The sequence below is a fragment of the Bos taurus genome, chromosome 20 (assembly GCF_002263795.3).
Source record: "Bos taurus isolate L1 Dominette 01449 registration number 42190680 breed Hereford chromosome 20, ARS-UCD2.0, whole genome shotgun sequence".
NCBI lineage: Eukaryota > Metazoa > Chordata > Mammalia > Artiodactyla > Bovidae > Bos > Bos taurus.
Window position 1 is genome coordinate 9,286,111 of NC_037347.1, and position 19,104 is coordinate 9,305,214.

Below are 19,104 nucleotides of genomic sequence, written 5' to 3' on the forward strand. Positions count from 1 at the left end.
GCCCAAGGCGGAGCGGGGTGTTCCCGGGAAGCAGCACAACTCCGTCCAAGGAAATACTACAGCCCCAAGGTCAAGACTCCAGCCCAGCTGTCCTTTGATTTCCCGGCACAGGGGCGTCCACGACAGGCAGAGACCACCACTGCACACAGGAGCAGAGGGGGAGGGCATGCTCGGTTACTGTCGGCCAGGGAGTGACTGGAGCGCTGTTATTTCTCCAAAGAGATGCCCACTGAGGTGTAAAGCTCCCTTCTGTCTCACCCAACCCCTACTTCAAGGCCCGAGGCCGCGAATACCTCCGAGAGGGCAGAGGCAGCAGGTAGAACCAGAGCCTCCCACCCAGTGATACACCAAACTTCGCAGCGCATGCAGCAGAAGGACTTGCTTCGGGGGCCGCAAGGTAGCCGCCATGCTGTTCCGGGCCGCACCATCTGTGGGAACAGGGGAGGGGGCGGAGCGTGCACCGTGACTCCGCCCCTTCCTCTGCCCGCCTCCCCCGGACCAGCATTCCTTTTGGCATGCTCCAAGATGGCGGCCCCCATGGTGCGGCGCGCGATCCTCCTGGCTCGGAATGTGTTGCTGCCTCAGCTCTCTCTGGCAGGTTGGTGTCTGCTTCTTTCTTGGGGCTGCTTCTTTAGGTCGCCTGAGAACTCTGTTCCTTGAGTAAAAGGAGTAATGGACTTCTAAGGAAAGAAGAAACCACTGGAGGTGTTTGGTAGCACAGAAAGGGGAGATAAGGTCTCTGACCCATCTCCCTCCCTAAAATAGTGTTTTCTTATCCAGAGGTGTGAAGAGCAGAGCAAGTTCTGGTATGAGAACTTCTGCGGATGATTTCCGCGTTTATGTGTTCGGGTGGTGGTCTTTTTGCTGCCCCTCAAAAGCCCAAATGTGACCGACCCCTTCGCCTTCCCTGGGGCTGTGAAAATTTTCTCTCTCGCTGTTGTTTCTTTAGAGGGGTGTTATAAACGTTCTGGAGAACGCAATGGCACCCCACTCCAATATTCTTGCCTGGAAAATTCCATGGACGGGGGCGCCTGCTGGGCTGCAGTCCATGGGGTCGCTAAGAGTCGGACACGACTGAGCGACTTCACTTTGACTTTTCACTTTCATGCATTGGAGAAGGAAATGGCAACCCACTCCAGTGTTCTTGCCTGGAGAATCCCAGGGACGGAGGAGCCTAGTGGGCTGCCGTCTATGGGGTCGCACAGAGTCGGACACGACTGAAGCGACCTAGCAGCAGCAGCAGCAGCAGCAGCAGCAGCAGCATAAACTTTCTGAACACCTGACGCGTGGCCAGACCCTGGTTTTCACTGGGTGGATGAATTTCTCATTATTAATCTCAGTTTACCTGATGACCTCGGGCGCAATTTGTTTGACCTTTCTTCGCCGAAGTTTTCCATTCAAATAGTAAATGCTAATAGTTTTGAAATACTTTGATACCTGCGTGAATGACGCTAAAGGACCTGCTGATGAAGACATTGGGAAAAACTTTTTTAATTTACAGAAGCTAAATCCTGACAGGTGTAACTGGTTATGTGATTCGGCTACAGTAATCACCATTGGTTTTTCCCATGCCTGTTACCAACTCTTTCTAACGTACCTCCTCTAGCCCCTATTCAAAAGAAACACATAGTTTTTCTCCACACATCTTTAAATATCAACGTGAAACCTTATCATTGGCCACCAGAAGTTTTCTGAGGATTAGCTGGTTGACCTAGCTAATGAAAATGTTTCTTGCCACACATTAAAGTAGTCTGCCCACTACTTGGCACCTCAGTAAGCATTAGGGGTGTAGCTGTTTACTAGTGTGTTTACTTAGGGTTGTTACTAAATGCTTTTCAATTTAAACAAGACCTTGTATTGTTAATCAGGGAAAGTATCATAGTTGCTTGGAATGTTTGGGACCAGTCATTGTAACCAGGGAATGGGCATTAAATAAAGGTGAATTGAGAGAATTTCCAGTTACTGATTTGACCTAAGATTGAAACAGTGAACTTGTGATCGGTTATACCTGTGCTGTCCCTCTGTCGTGGCCATGAGCTGTAAGTGGCTATTTCATTTAGTTTAAAAATTCTGTTCCTTAGTCACATTGGTGGTGGTGGTTTTGTCGCTAAGTCATGTCTGACTTGCAACCCAACGGACTGTAGCCTGCCAGGGTCCTCTGTCCATGGGATTCTCCAGGCAAGAATACTGGAGTAGGTACAAGGGAAGCCCAACATTAGCTATATTTTAAGTGCTCAGTAGGCACCTGTGGCTAGTGGCCACTGTCGTGGCTAGCTCCTTTATTGCAGAAAGTTACATTGCACAGGCACTGGGTTAGACCACAGATGAAAGGAATCTTGAAATCAGGAACTGGAGGCTATAAGGCAAGTAATATAAGATGTTACTGTTTGGTCAGTAAGTTGTGTCCAACTCTTTTGCGACCCTATGGACTGTAGCCTACCAGGTTCTTCTGTCAATGGGATTTCCCAGGGGAAAAAAAATGGAACGAGTTGCCATTTCCTTCTCCAGGAGATCTTTTCAACCTAGGGATCAAACGCGCATCTCCTGCATTGGCAGGCTGATTCTTTACCACTGAGCCACCAGGGAAGCCCCAAAATAAAATGTAGCCCCCAAATAAAATAGTACATTATTGACCTCTGGGGGTTTGAGAATGCTGATAAGGAGCTTTGCTTTAAGTCGTCAAAACATCTTAAACCATTACAGGATAAAAGAGGAAAAAATTCATACACACTCATGACAAATCGGTATTTGGAATACATTGGAACTTCCATCTGTTCTCCTTACAACAGATAAATAAAGGCAACTAAAATAATCAACAGGATGGAAGCAAGATTTATTGAGGTGAACCAAAAAAAGGGGTTTCAGTATAAGAAGAGGCTAGAGAAGGAAAGTTACCGGGCACTTACTACAGAGTGGACATTAGGCGAAGCATTTACTATTGTATACGTCCTCGTTTAGATTATGATACAATATTTCCCCGTTTTACATATGAAGAAAACTGCTAAGAGGCCTGGTGTAACTTGTCCAGATTTTCATAATATTTATGGAAGGCTAGGATTCACATTTAGATTTTGTGACTCTAAAGCCTATCTGTGTTCACAATCACACTACTTCCCTTTGGATGGAAAACATGTTTGGAGACATTTTACCAAAAGCCAAATTAACTATACAAAAAGCAAGTTTTTTATAAATAAGTATTTACTAAGCTCCAAAATCCTGGTCTTTGGGGGCAGAATTAAGTAGAGGAAATATTCATTTTTCAGTGGATAGTTATCTTTGAATATTGTTGCTCTAAAAGTTGACTGCCTAAAGGGTAAGCGTGTTCAAGATGGGTTTATCTGCTTGGGTGGCATAGTTAGAGTGGGGTTAAATGGTCTGAGAGAGCTAAACTTGTGAGGCTGATAACATCCTATCCGCTTGCTACTTCAGTGTTGTCTGAGGGTCTGTTCCCACCCCAGGCGTGCTGAATCAGAATCTTCATTTAATCGAGATTCATATGCACATTAAAGTTGGAGAAGCTGATCTAGATTTTCCAGTTTCATTGTCCACTCATCATTCTTCCTGACTTCATGGAAATTGTTTCTGGTTTTAATGTTAATATACAGACCTCTCAACTACCAACTATCTTAGAAAGATGGATATCCTGATTTAAAAGGTTTACAGAAAATCGAATGTCTGTCTTGCTGCTGCTAAGTCGCGTCAGTCATGTCCGACTCTGTGTGACCCCATAGATGGCAGCCCACCAGGCTCCCCCGTCTCTGGGATTCTCCAGGCAAGAACACTGGAGTGGGTTGCCATTTCCTTCTCCAATGCATGAAAGTGAGAAGTGAAAGTGAAGTCGCTCAGATGTGTCTGATTCTTAGCCACCCCATGGACTGTAGCCCGCCAGGCTCCTCCATCCATGGGATTTTCCAGGCAAGAGTACTGGAGTGGGGTGCCATTGCCTTCTCCAATGTCTGTCTTAAGGTGTAGTTATTTACTATTGTAACAAATCACCACAAATTTGGTGGCTTAAAACAACATAGATTTACTTAAAACAACATAGACTTACTGTTCTGTATGTCAGAAGTCTGGTACAGAGTCTTACTGTGCTAAAATCAATCAAGGTTTTGAAAGGGATGTATTCCCTTCAGGAGTCTTTAGGGGTGAATCTGTTTTTCTAGCCTTTCCCATATTCTGGAGACCACCTTCATTCCTTGGCTGATGGCTCCTTACTCAAACGTCTTCAAAGTGAGCAGTGGCAAGTCAGGTCCTTCTCATATCACTCTGCCTTTCATGTACCACACTAACAAAGTGTCTCCCTCTTCTACTTTTTAAGGACCTGTGATTACTTTGAATCCACCTGGGGACTTCTTGGCCATCTAGTGGTTAAGACTCTGTGCTTTCAGTGCAGGGGGCACAGGTTCAATCCCTGGTTGGGGAACTAAGATCCCACATGCCCCGAGGTATGGCTAAAAAAACAAAAACATTGAGTCCACCTGTGTAACCCTGGACAGTCTCCTCACTTTAAGATCAGCTGATGTGCTGATCTTAATTCCATGTTGTTGTTTAGTTACTAAGTCATGTCCAACTCTTTTGCGACCCCATGGACTGCAACCCACCAGGCTCCTCTGTCTGTGGAATTTCCCAAGCAAGAATACTGGAAAGAGCTTGCTTTTTCCTTCTCCAGGGCATCTTCCTGATCTGGGGATTTAATTCTCTCATCTGCTGCATTGCAGGCGGATTCTTTACTGCTGAGCCACCTGAGAAGCAATCTTAATTCCATCTGTCACCTTAATCCCCCTTTGCCATGTACCCTAACATTCACAGGTTCTGGGGATTAGGACATGGACATTTTTGGGGGAGACATTCTGCCTACAACACTGGATAACTCATTACTGTGTTTGCCATTGGTTTCTATTAGGAAAAATTTCCACTTGGCAAGTTTAAATTCTTTATCCTTATACCCATTTCCTTTCATTCTATCCTCAGTGGAGATAGAAAATGGTGTGTGCTTAGTCGCTTAGACAAGAATACTGGAGTGGGTTGCCATACCCTCCTCCAGGGCATCTTCCCAATCCAGGGATCAAACCCAGGTCTCCCACATTGCAGGTGGATTCTTTACCATCTGAGCTACCAGGGATGGTAAGCAAACAGTTAAAGTTCATATATTTGAAAGTTAGTGGGCTTATCTTTTGTAAATTTACTAGTTCTAATTTATTTTGTTTTCAGTCACGTGATCCCCTTGAAAAACCACACAAGACATTCTGGGACTCCTGTCTTTCCCCACCATCATCTCCCTGCTTTATGTCTCCCAGTACCAAAATCATGAACATAATTCTAGATAACTGTTTTTTCTCACTTTAGAATAAGGAGGACTGATGTCTTACACTAGAATAAAACATATGTTAGGAGAAGAAATGGAGAATAAGTAAGAAAATGTAATAACAAGTAGAGAATATATAAGTCATTGGTGTCCTGGAATATATAGCTTAACAGTCCCCTCCTTGGGCTTTCTTTGGCCTCTCTTCTTTTCACAGCTATTGTAAGACCTCCTCAGACAACCATTTTGCCTTTTTGCATTTCTTTTTCTTGGGGATGTTCTTGATCACTGCCTCCTGTACAATGTCATGAACCTCTATCCATAGTTATTCAGGTACTCTGTCTAACAGATCTAATCCCTTGAATCTATTTGTAAAATATGTAAAATCGTAAGGGATTTGATTCAGGTCATACCTGAATGGTCTAGTGGTCTTTCTCTACTTTCTTCAGTTTAAATCTGTTAAACTTCAATTTAATGCCTTACAAATAGCTGTGAAAAGAAGAGAAGTGAAAGGCAAAGGAGAAAGAAAGATATACCCATTTGAATGCAGAATTCCAAAGAATAGCAAGGAGAGATAAAGTCTTCCTCAGTGATCAATGCAAAGAAATAGAGGAAAACAATACAATGGGAAAGACTAGAGATCTCTTCAAGAAAATTAGAGATACCTTGGTATCTCTAAGATACCAAGGGTATCTTCATGCAGAGATGGGCACAATAAAGGACAGAAATGGTATGGACCTAACAGAAGCAGAAGATATTAAGAAGAGGTGGCAAGAATACACAGAACTACACAAAAAAGATCTTCACAGATAATCACGATGGTGTGATTACTAACCTAGAGCCAGACATCCAGGAATGTGAAGTCAAGTGGGCCTTAGGAAGCATCACTACGAACACAGCTAGTGGAGGTGATGGAATTCCAATTGAGCTATTTCAAATCCTAAAAGATGATGCTGTGAAAGTGCTGCACTCAATATGCCAGCAAATCTGGAACACTCAGCAGTGGCCACAGGACTGGAAAAGGTCAGTTTTCATTCCAATCCCAAAGAAAGGCAATGTCAAAGAATATTCAAACGACCACACAATTAACTCATCTCACAAGCTAGCAAAGTAATGCTCAAAATTCTCCAAGCCAGGCTTCAACAGTACATGAACCGTGAACTTCCAAATGTTCAAACCGGATTTGGAAAAGGCAGAGGAACCAGAGATCAAATTGCCAACATCCGTTGGACCGTTGAAAAAAACAAGAGAGTTCCAGAAAAACATCTGCTTTATTGACTATGCCAAAGCCTTTGACTGTGTGGATCACAGAAAACTGTGGAAAATTCTTAAAGAGATGGGAATACAAGACCACCTTACCTGCCTCCTGAGAGGTCAAGAACCAACAGTTAGAACTGGACATGGAACAACAGACTGGTTCCAAATCAGGAAAAGAGTACGTCAAGGCTGTATATTGTCACCCTTCTTATTTAACTTATATGTGGAGTACATCATGAGAAACGCTGGGCTGGATGAAACACAAGCTGGAATCAAGATTGCCTGGAGAAATATCAATAACCTCTGATATGCAGATATCACCACCCTTATGGCAGAAAGCAAAGAAGAACTAAAGAGCCTCTTGATGAAAGTGAAAGAGGAGAGTGAAGTTGGCTTAAAACTGAACATTAAAAAAACTAAGATCATGGCATCCGGTCCCATCACTTCATGGCAAATAGATGGGGAAACAGTGAGAGACTATTTTTTTGGGCTCCAAAATCACTGCAGATGGTGACTGCAGCCGTGAAATTAAAAGACACTTGCTCCTCGGAAGAAAAGTTATGGCCAACATAGCATATTCAAAAGCAGAGACATTGCTTTGCCAACAAAGGTCTGTCTAGTCAAAGCTATGGTTTTTCCAGTAGTCATGTATGGGTGTGAGAGTTGGACTATAAAGAAAGCTTAGCACAGAAGAATTGATGCTTTGGAACTGTGGTGTTGGAGAAGACTCTTGAGAGTCCCTTGGACTGCAAGGAGATCCAACCAGTCCATTCTAAAGGAGATCAGTCCTGAATATTCATTGGAAGGACTGATGTCGAAGCTGAAACTCCCAATACTTTGGCCACCTAATTCGAAGAACTGACTCATTTGAAAAGACCCTGATGCTGGGAAAAATTGAAGGTGGGAGGAGAAGGGAATGACAAAGGATGAGATGGTTGGATGGCATCACTGATTCAATGGACATGAGTTTGCGTCAACTCTGAGAGTTGGTGAAAGGGAAGCCTGGCATGCTGCAGTCTATAGGGTCACAAAGAGTCGGACACGACTTGTGTCGGACACAACTGAGCTGACTGAACTGGGCTTCCTAGGCGGCTGTAGTGGCAAAGAATCCGCCTGCCAGTGCAGGAGACATAAGAGACGTGGGTTCGATCCCTGGGTCTGGAAGATCCCTTGGAGGAGGGCATGGCAACCCACTACAGTATTCTTGCCTGGAGAATGCCTTGGACAGAGGAGCTTGGAGGGCTACAGTCCGTAGGGTCACAAAAGAGTCAGACGTGACTGAAGCATCTTAACACGTTCGTCCCCTCCTCAGCTTATGCTCATGGAGAGAAAAGGGCTGTACTTGTTTCCCACAGAAGGGAGTGATCTACCTGGTTTTAGAAATTGAAATTCAATTTGCATAGAAATGCTGTCGTAAATTATGAATGGGTTATCTGAATTGTGTGTTTTGGCTCTGTATCAGATTGTTAGAACATGCAGACACCTTAAATGTCACCCAGCCAACTCCTTCACTTAAAACTACAGGGTCAAACTACAGGGTCTGGTCTGCTCACTCCTGACCTGGTGTACAGCTGCACACCTAATGCAATGCATCAGTTCCATTGGATTTTATTCATCCTTCTTGACAGACACAGGAATGTAACTGACAATTTAGAACATCGTTTCTGTGAAAAATGTATTCTAAGTTCCAAGCATCTAGTCATTTATAGTTGCTGATTTTAAAAAATATCTTTTGATTTGGGAGAATGGCATTGAAACATGTATAATATCACATAAGAAACGAATCGCCAGTCCAGGTTTGATGCATGATACAGGATGCTCGGGGCTGGTGCACTGGGATGACCCAGAGGGATGGTACTGGGAGGGAGGTGGGAGAGGGCTTCAGGAGTGGGAACACGTGTACACCCGTGGCGGATCATGTTGATGTATGGCAAAACCAATACAATATTGTAAAGTAATTAGCCTCCAATTAAAATTTAAAAAATATATATATATATCTTTATTCCCTTTTGAGGCAATCTTTGGGAGCTTTTAATATTATTGCATCATTGCTTAAGCTTTAGACCTCAAATTTACACGTATTATTCTAGTAAAGTCTGACTAGACTCCCTGCTGAAGACAAGGGAGGTGCTGGTTTGGGTATAAACACACACAGGTGTGTTTATATTTGTTTTAGTTGGAAAATGGATAGAGAATAACAGTAGCGTCCTAATGGTGTGTGTGATCAGCTCCCATGCCTTCTAGCTGTGTTTGGTTATGGTCTGCTGTGACCTTCAGGGAGCTGTCTGCCATTCATTCCTTTTCAATTTTTTTAAACAGCTTTATTTAGATTTAGTTCACATTCATCTAACGTGGTCAATTTAATGCTTGCTTAGTTTTTTTGTTACATACACAGGGTTGTGCAGCAGCTGTCACCACGATCAATTTAGGAGATTTTCATCACCTGAAGAAAAAACCCCGTACTCATTAGCAGTCATACCGCATTTCCCCCAGGTTTTCCTGCTCCTCTACCCTCCAGATCTAGGCAACCAATACACCTCTGTTTCTATAGATTTCCCTATTGCGGACATTGCATATGGATGGAATATTGTAATATCTTTGGTGACAGGCTTTTTCCTTAGCATAATATTTTCAAGGTTCATCCATGTAGCATGTATCAGTACTTCTTTTTATTGCTGAATAATATTCCTTTCATAAGAATATACCACATTTTGTTTATCCATTCATAAATTGATGGATATTTGCATCTTTCCCTTTGGCTATTATGAATAATGTTGTGTACAGTTTTTTGTGTGGATCCGTGATTTCATTTCTCTTAGGTATATATGTAGGAGTGGAATTGTTGGGTTACCTAGTAACTCCATGGTAACATTTTGCAGAACTGCCAAACTTTTCCAGTGTGGCTGCACCATTTCACATTCATACCAGCAGTGTATGAGCCAGATTACGTCCTTATCAACAGCTGTTGTCATCTGCCTTTTTGATCATAGCCATCCTAAGTGGATGTGTAGTTGTATTTCAGTATATTTTGCATTTCCTTAATGGGAAATGATATTAAACATCTTTCCATATATTTATTGGCCATATATTTATGTGTGTGCTATTTATATGTGTATGTATGTTTTAGAAATGTTTGTTCAGATCCTTTGCCCATTCTTCTGTTGAGTTGTCTTTTTAAATTTTAAGTTGTAAGAGGTTTTTTTTCCCCCCTTATTTGTTGTTCAGTCACTCAGTCGTGTCCAGCTGTTTGTGACCCCATGGACTGCAGCATGCCAGGCTTACCTGTCCTTCACCATCTCCTGGAGCTTGCTCAAACTCATGTCCATCGAGTCGGTGATGCCATCCAACCATCTCATCCTCTGTCGTCCCCTTCTCCTCCTGCCTTCAATCTTTCCCAGCGGGTCAGTTCTTCACATTAGGTGGCCAAAGTATTGGAGCTTCAGCATCAGTCTTTCCAATGAATATTCAGGACTGATCTCCTTTCGGATTGACTGTTTTGATCTCCTTGCAGTCCAGAGGACTCTCAAGAGTATTCTCTAACACTTCAGTTCAAAAGCGTCAATTCTTCAGTGTTGAGCCTTCTTTATGGTCCAACTCTCAAATCCATACATGAGTACTAGACAAACCATAGCCTTGACCAGATGGATCTTTATCAGCAAAGTAATGTCTCTGCTTTTGAATATGCTTTCCTTCCAAGGAGCAAGTGTCTTAATTTCATGGCTGCAGTCACCATCTGGAGTGATTTTGGAGCCCAAGAAAATTAAGTCTGTCACTCTTTCCATTGTTTCCCCATCTGTTTGCCATGAAGTGATGGGACAGGATGCCATGATCTTCACTTTTTGTTTTTGTTTTTGTTTTTTGGCCCTAAAAAGGGCCTTTTGGAATCTGACGATAAGCCGCAGGCAGAGCTCAGCCACCGAAGCCGTAGAGGGTGCGGCCCTGGCGTTTCAGAGCGTTCACCACATCCATGGCCGTGACCGTCTTGCGCTTGGCGTGCTCCGTGTACGTCACTGCATCGCGGATCACGTTTTCCAAGAACACTTTGAGCACTCCACGGGTCTCCTCGTAGATGAGCCCTGAGATGCGCTTGACACCACCACGGCGGGCAAGACGGCGAATTGCGGGCTTCGTAATGCCCTGGATGTTGTCCCGTAAGACCTTCCGGTGACGCTTGGCACCTCCCTTACCTAGCCCTTTCCCTCCTTTGCCCCTGCCAGACATTTTCAACAAGAAAGAGACGACAATCGTATTAAGCAAGCTCGTAACCGATCTTCACTTTTTGAATGTTGAGTTTTAACCAAGTTTTTTCACTCTCCTCTTTTACCTTCATCAAGAAGCTCTTTAGTTCCTTTTCACTTTCTGCCATAAGTGTGATGTCATCTGCATATCTGAGGTTATTGATATCTCCTGGCAGTCTTAATTCCAGCTTGTGCTTCATCCAGTCTGGCATTTTGCATGATGTACTTTGCATAAAAGTTAAATAAGCAGAGTGATAATATACAGCCTTGATGTACTCCTTTCCTTATTTGGAACCAGTCCTTTGTTCCATGTCCGTTTCTAACTGTTGCTTCTTGACCTGCATAGAGGTTTCTGAGGAACCTGAGATTCTGGGTAAAAGTCTCTAATCAGATAAATGATGTGCAGATATTTTCCTCCTGTTCTGAGTTACCCTTTCACTTTGTTGATTGTGTCTTTGAAGGATAATAAGTTTCATTTTCAGTTGTCGTTCCTTCTTTCTCATTTCTTCCTTGAGCTCTTGTGTACTGAGCACTGTTGCGTGCCGGTTGTTGGACAGGCGTCATCTCGTGGGTCACCCCAGATCTGGCTGGTTAGACTCCTTATTTACCCACTGGGTGCTCGGTACTCTTTGCTGTATGTGAAATAAGGGTAAATGTGCTGATCCAAGTCAGATGGAAATTTTTAGGACTAACTAATGATGATAAACAGTCGTTTAATGAGTTAAGCAACCATTCAGCAAGTATTTTGGGTTCTAAGAAGGAATTTTAAAGCTTATCTAGGCTCTTTGTCAGTGGAAACAAATGGCTCCTAGGTCTAAAGTATTAGGAACAAAATTAGCAGCCGTTTTACTAGTAATGTTAGAAATTTGAATAGGTTTTCTGCATTTTCTTCCTGTGAGAGGTTGAATGCATATTGTCATGAACTGAATTGTAAACCTGTGCAATATTGGTTACAGTTTCATAGCATATCTTTAAATAGTCTAGTAAATGGAAAATGTGGCAAAGATACCCTTAATAAAAACAGATGTATAAATTGAACATGTATTGAAACCATGCCTGTTGAGGTAATTGCGTTTTTCCTCAGGTAAAAGATACCTACTTTCTGCAGCATATGAGGACAGCCGCAAATGGGAAGCAAGAGCAAAAGAAGATTGTCACCTGGGTAGGTACTCACCATGCTATTATATATGTCGTTTCCAATCACTCCATGTTTGTTACTATATATTCTTGAGATATATGTGAAATGCTTTAATAATAATCCAATCAAATAAGCATATTTTAAGTCTTAAAAAGAATTAGACTATTGTTTCACATGTGGCAGAATTATTTTTTCTTTCTTGCAAATTTCTCTTTCATTTTTGCCTTGACAGTCTCTCTGGATTATGTAAACATTATTTTGTCTTGTTTTCTGTTCATTTGAAGCCGGGAGCCGGCAAGAGGCACTCCACTCATGACAAAGGTCATGAGGAAGGAGGCTTGGCATACGCAAAGGTGGGATTGAGCCTCAGGAGTCCCCCTGGATATTCTTGAGCATCTACCCCCCAAAAAACCAGAGTCTGCCTACTTTATTGCTTTGTGCTCTCACCTCTGACTTTACTAGGGGCTGTCCCCCACCACCATCTCGCTCTCTCTGACCAAGAGTTAACTTACAGCTCCAATTAATAAAGTTCCTGGGCATTAGGAGTGTTTAAATCTAAACCCCTCAGATAGCTCTCTAACTTGCCTGACAAGTTTACCCGGACTCCTACAGCTATGCATACGATTGTTTACAGTCTCCCAGCCTAGAGAGGCACGGGAAGCTTAAGATATTCAAATAGCTTAGAGCCTCTGAGAGAGTTAGAAACTGTCAGAATAAAACTAGTAAAAGATTTCATTGATGAGCCAATGCTTGCTGCCAGGTTTCCACATCCCCTGTACTGTATCCTTGAATGTGTATTAATTAATATAGTTGGTATGTAGAAAAAATAAGTAGTGGTCTTGGTGTTAGCAACTTTAGACCCTTAAGGTAATAAATTCTTTCCTTTGTTGTAAACCCACTGCACCTCTGCCCTGTAGGAATGTAACTTTATCTAACACCTCCGGAGGATGGCGCCAAACCTTAAAATAATTACTCTTAGAGAAAATAAGTCTTACCGTTGACAAACCTTTGTCAAGAGTCATAAAATGTTAATAGGCCTTCTGGCCAGAAGATGATGTAAATCACCCAAACCATTTGTATACGATAAATTTGCAGGAAAGAAACCCTGGTTTTGATAAGGATCAAAGACTGCTGACTTTGCATCCCCTATTATCCTCTGTGTGTAACTTAGGGTATAAAAACCCCTGTTGAAAATAAAGCTACGGGCCTTGCTCACCAAAGCTTGGTCTCCCCATGTCATTCTTTCTTTTCAATTTCTGGCTGAAGTTTCCTTCTGGAGCACGGAGGTCCTCTGCGACCATTTATTTGCCTGGGCTTCTAAGACCCACTCAAGAAGGTGTCTAAGGGGGGGCACCTTCCGCTATTCCAGAGGGCGCCTGCGGCCTCCGTGGTCAGAGCTAACCTGGTGTCACAGGTTATATTGATTTTCCGCTTAAACCAAGCTACTCAGCCTCTCTTCTCCACTGAATTTTCCTACTGAGTTATCCTCATTCTATTACTCTTTATATCTTCGATGAATATTTAAATAGTCACCGACGCCGTCTCCCCTTGGAATACCCTGGATCAGCCGGGGCTGGACCTCGGCAATTTTTATCATATAGTTAGTTACCATGCATCCTGACTTTATTTCATCTGCAGAATCAGTCTTTATCATGATGGTTTTCCAAATTCATTAATACTTCCACATTTACTAATTAGTACTCAGTATTTACTGTAAACAGGAGGCCTCCCTTTTCTCCCACTTCTTGCTCTTTCTCTGTTTATTATCAATATAATCTTGTAAATTGCTTTTTTTCTTTTAATGATTCATTACCATCCTTACGATCATTTTGTTAGTCAGATTCTCCTGAACTGTCTCAAATTTGGCTAATAGCATCCCTTTCAAGCTGGCTCCCAGTGTTCCATCTTGTACCTTTCCTGCTGTAACCCTGAAATCAGTTTCAATTAACCCTTAAACAATGGGGGTGAAGGGCACCCGCCCTCAGCACAAAAATCCTCATATAGCTTCTAGGTGGTCCTCCCTATAAATGGTTTCTTCCAAGCCAAGTTTCCATCTATGGATTCAACCAACTGTGGATCATGCGTGTAATCCTATAGTACACGTTTAGTGAAAGAAATTCATGTGTAAGTGAACCTGCACAGTTCAAACCTGTTTTGTTCAAGGGCCAACTGAATTTCTCCAAAGAGCGCTGGTTCCTTTTACTGGGGAATGGTATTAGAAACCAAGGTCTGTGCACTAGGCGTCCCCTTGCCACTGTGGAATTTTTGCGGCTTTGCCCATTTAGTGGACAGAGCTAGGAAAAATGTGTACACATACACACGTAAACATACGTGTATTCTCATGTATGTATATGAGCTTACACGTACGTATTTTACAAATCATGAGTTCGTTCTGAAACCTCAGTTCATCTCTCTGCAGAGCTCTTCCTTGCCTTCCTGTCATCCGTGTTTGTATCTTCCTTCTATACTGAACATGCTGCCCCCAGCAGGGCCAGTGTTTGTTGTGGCTGTCAGTGTCGGTACTGCCTGTTACCATTTCTGACTTCTACCCAGTGAAAAGTGAAAGTGAAAGGTGCTGAGTCATGTCTGACTCTTTGCGACCCCATGTACTGTACAGTCCGTGGAATTCTCCAGTCCAGAATACTGGAGTGCTTAGCTGTTCCCTTCTGCGGGGGATCTTCCCAACCCAGGGATCGAACCCCGGTCTCCCACATTGCAGGCGGATTCTTTACCGCCGATTCACCAGGGAAGCCCCTTCTACCAGTAATGTCCTACAGTCATTTTGACAGTCAAGAAAGAAAAAATACCGCTGTGTATTCTGAAATGTCCTTGAGGGCCTTTTGGTACTCTTTTGGGAACCACTATTCTAATGATGAAAGCAACATGGGCTCAGTTAATTATATTGCAAAGCTTATTCTGATGTGCCATATATGAATTATATGAAAAGTGCTGTGGAAGTACAGAAATGAAGATGAAGAATTGCATAAAAGCTATTATTAACACTTTCCTAGGTATGAAGGGAAAATTAGGAAACAGCCATTATATTTGGTGCTTTGGTATGGATCAGCTCTGTTATTCAGAGACAAACCTAGGAAATATTGTCATAGATTCTTGAGTGAGCAGATGCTCTTTGCCAAAGAATAAGCATAACAGGAGGTAACTGTCTCCTCTGTTAAGATTAATGTACTTAGAAAAGCAGTACATACCAGCCACCATTTCCTGAATACTATCCTGCCAATAATCCTTTCTGTACATCCCGGGGCCCTATCAAGTCAGAAGTGATTTTTTCCTCATCCTGTATCTTACAGCACTTTGTACCTTGTGTGATGTGGTCAAGAGTGTGCACTTGAAGTGAAAATGTCTGGGTGTTTTTCCCATCTCTGCCAGCTTTCAGAACCTATGTCTCTTAACTGGGTTCCTGTACCTATCAATTAGGGATGATGATAATGCCTGCTCCAGATCATACTCTCACATATAGTAGCTGCTGCAGAAATATGTGAAAGGAATAATTTGGGGTGTGAGGTGAGATGAGGTTTGGAAACTCAAACTGCTTGGAAGAAAAGAGGCTAAGACAATATTTTCTTCCTACTGTGTAACAATATTATTAAAACTTGCATTCATGTGTGGTATCACTGCACGTTTTCCTTAATTCTTTTTTTTTTAATTTATTTTTGGCTGTGCTGGGTCTTCCTTGCTGCTTAGGCTTTTCTCTAGTTGCGGGAGCGGGGCGGGGGGCACTCTGGTTGGTGGAGCAGGTGTGCAGGCTTCTCATTGTGATGGCTCTTGCTACAGAGCCTGGGCACTAGGACGCACAGGCTTCAGTGGTCGCGGATAGGCGGGGCTCCAGGGCTCTATAGCACAGGCTCAGTAGTTGTGGCGCAGGGGCATAGTTGCTCCGCAGCTTGTGGGGTCTTCCCTAATCTGGGATTGAACCCGTGTGTCCTGAACTGGCAGGCGGATTTTTCACCACTGAGCCACCAGGGAAGCTTCCAAATTCTGTATTTGAGCCTTCTGGCTGGGCTGGCAGGCGGATTTTTCACCACTGAGCCACCAGGGAAGCTTCCAAATTCTGTATTGGAGCCTTCTGGCTAGGCTGTGGCCCTGAGAATCAGGCGGTACACCTGGGAGTGCATTCCCATGATCGGACAGTAGGTGGCAGTGTGACTCCTCCGGAGACCCCAGAAGCCAGTGGAGCCCGGTGTTCGGGCACTGCCCTTTGGGAAGCGTTTCCTTTTGGACGTGCGTGGAGGGCTGCCTTTGGCATGTGGAGCGCTCTGATTGGGCGCTGTGTTCTGGTGCGGGCTCGCTGATTGGGGGAAGGCGCAGGGGGCGATATGAGGCTTTTACTCCGCGCGTCCCCATTGGAGGGCATGGAGTGGGGTGCAGTGGATCGCGCTGCCGGGAGCGAAGATGTGTGGGTGTGGGGCTTTGGCTTCCCTCATCTTAAGTGATTTTGCTTCCACAAATACTGGCGGAGGAGACCTGGATGCTCTCGAATCACTGTGCAGCTGCTGTGCCTCTGTTCAGTCTCATTAATGGTTTTGTGTTAGAACTTTGAGTGAGGGATGATGGGGATCTGTCCAGTTTCCCGTCTGAGAGTAATTTATTATTGCGGAGGTCTAGATTAAAGCCAGGAGTGCAGTATACGTAATCTGGGGGCAGGCAGGCCATGAGTGCAGGCCGGGTCCTCTGACACGAGTCGGAAGGCACCTTTTCGTCACTGCAGTCTTTGTGCCGGGCTCTGTGCTAAGCACTTCACAGGCACTCAACAGCAGGCTGAGGCAGCTGCTATTTCCCTTGGAGTTGAGGAAAACGAGACCAGATCCAACATTCGCTTAGGGTTATACATTATTCTGGAGAAGAGTAGGCAACCAACTGCAGTAGTCTTGCCTGGAGAAACCCTTGGACAGAGGAGCCTGGCACGTTACAATCCATAGGATCTTACAGAGTAGTACGTGACTTAAGCGACTTAGTACGCACATATATAGTATTCTTTTGTCTTTCTGCTCAGAAGTAGATTTCTTAGTGATTGCTGTAGTTATTTGCAACTCTGCCTGACTGTCTTCTCTTGCACTGAAGCAGTGGATCTCTTACTTTTAAAAAGTATTTTTTGATTGTAGTATATTATATATTGAAAAGTGCACGAATTGTAATGTACAGATTGATGAATTATCACAAAGTGAACAAACTTGTGTAAAAGAACATTCCTACCGCTCCGGAAGCCCTTACTGTGGTTCCCATTCCCCTCTTCAAACCATTATTCTGACTTCTAATGAATGCCATAGGTTATTATTAGTTTTTAAAATGTTTTATGATAGAAAATGTAAAACATACAGAGGTAGAGTGAATGGTATAAGCAATCTTCTTTACCCATCACTTTTATTCAACAGTTACTACCGCATGGCTAGTCTTTACTTCATCTATACATCTGCTTATTCCCCCATCCTGATCTTTTGGATGATTTTGAGACAGATCTCAGACAATATATCATTTTACCCATACTTTTTCAGTACATACCTCAAAAAGATATTTCTAATACTGTTGTAACACCTATGGTATTAATAATCATTTAAATATGAAATATCAAGTCAGTGTTCAAGTTTCCTTAATACTGATACATTTTTTAATGATTATGCACATAAGGTCCAGGCAATGCAGCTGGTTATGTTTCTCCCCTTATCTTACCTCTTTTTAAGTCTTTTAATGGAAACATGCAGAGGTAGAGAGAATAGTATATAATGAACCCCCAGGGTCTGTCACCCAGAATCGTGGTTATCAATTCCCTGCCAGTCTTGTTTCATGAAGCCCCTACTACCTCACCAGATTACTTTTTCATAAATTCTTGTTATCTGATCATTTTATACTTATTTTGATATAAAAATAGGTAGGATTTAAAATATACATATATAACTATACTATCACTCATACCATTACTAAAAATTAGTAATTCCTTAACATTATTAAATATTTGCTCAATTTCACATTTCCTCAAATGTCTTATACACTTCTTTTTAATTTATAGTTTGTTGAAATGGATTTCAGATAAGGTCCATACATTGCAATATGTTGACATGATTTTAATCTGTAGGTTTCTCTTCGTTTATTTCTTGAAGAAAATGAGTCTTTTGTAGTTTCCCACATTCTAGATTTGCCGTTTTCATCCTTATGGTGGTATTTAATATGTTCCTTTACCATCCTTATAAAACTGGCAATTGAGAGAAAAGCTTGATCAGATTTTTTATATTTTTGTTTTTTCTTTTGACATGAGTACTTCATAAGAAGTGTCATTTACTGTTGTCAGGAGACACACAGCATTTGGTTGTCATGTTAATGTTAAAGGCCATTTGTGAGCATTGCTTAGATCTATTTCATTAGAAGCTGCAAAATGTTGCTATTTTATTTCTGTAATTTTGTCCTCATTTATTACCCAGAAAATTTTTGTTAAAGAATTTCTTTTCATCAGCAGTTGAGTTATCCTGAGTTATAGTTTGTATGGAAGAGACAGCTTTGGAAATAATTAATTGACCACCTGCTGCTGCTGCTAAGTCACTTCAGTTGTGTCCGACTCTGTGTGACCCCATAGACGGCAGCCCACCAGGCTTCCCCATCCCTGGGATTCTCCAGGCAAGAACACTGGAGTGGGTTGCCATTTCCTTCTTCAATGCATGAAAGTGAAAAGTGAAAGTGAAGTCGCTCAGTCGTGTCGGACTCTTGGCGACCCCAGGGACTGCAGCCTACCAGGCTCCTCCATCCAGGGGATTTTCCAGGCAAAAGTACTGGAGTGGGGTGCTGTTGCCTTCTCCAGATTGACCACCTACCATCCTCCAAAGGTTGTCAATGAGGGTTTTAATTCTTTTTAATAGCATGAATTCATGGACTTACGTATTCCAGACACTTTAATCCATTGCAGTTGATATTTTTTATTGAAAGAGCCTTAGTTCTTCAATTAGGCTCTGTAAAGTCCTGGGAGTTCTTGAACTTTACAACTCAGATCAGAAGATTTCCATTTTAGACTGCTTCTGTACTTTGTCTCTGAAATTTCATTAGCTGTGCAGATCTACTGGGGAGGTATAGAGTGAAAGTTAGCAACATCAGCCAGTTAGCAGCTGTTGAATTACAGACTGGGGCTTGCAGTAAATAGGATTCAGGACAAATCATGCGGAGGGTCT

At 42.8% G+C, this 19,104-nt stretch overlaps 3 protein-coding genes across 6 annotated transcripts in view; 1 reads left to right on the forward strand and 2 right to left on the reverse strand.

Annotated features, from left to right (window-relative positions):
• Positions 1-442, reverse strand: part of PTCD2 (pentatricopeptide repeat domain 2) — a 31,796-nt gene extending 31,354 nt beyond the window's left edge. The window contains 1 exon segment of the mRNA NM_001035298.2: positions 294-442. Within this exon segment, the coding sequence (NP_001030375.1) occupies positions 294-408 (115 nt within the window). The 5' untranslated portion in view covers positions 409-442.
• Positions 443-513: 71 nt separating this feature from the next.
• The window catches only part of MRPS27 (mitochondrial ribosomal protein S27), a 103,966-nt gene continuing 85,375 nt past the window's right edge, over positions 514-19,104 (forward strand). For 2 of the 4 annotated variants that reach the window (XM_010816685.4, XM_005221407.5), the window contains exon 1: positions 514-598. In XM_010816685.4, coding sequence (XP_010814987.1) covers positions 526-598 — 73 coding nt within the window. In that variant the 5' untranslated portion in view covers positions 514-525. 4 annotated transcript variants of the gene reach the window in all.
• Positions 10,454-10,840, reverse strand: LOC107131556 (histone H4-like). The gene has a single exon (XM_015459047.3). The coding sequence runs from the start codon at positions 10,778-10,780 to the stop codon at positions 10,469-10,471; it is 312 nt and encodes a 103-aa protein (XP_015314533.1). The 5' UTR covers positions 10,781-10,840; the 3' UTR covers positions 10,454-10,468.

Excerpts from the sequence above, each read along its gene's own strand:
- LOC107131556 (XM_015459047.3), bottom strand. The coding sequence starts at position 10,780 with ATGTCTGGCAGGGGCAAAGGAGGGAAAGGGCTAGGTAAGGGAGGTGCC.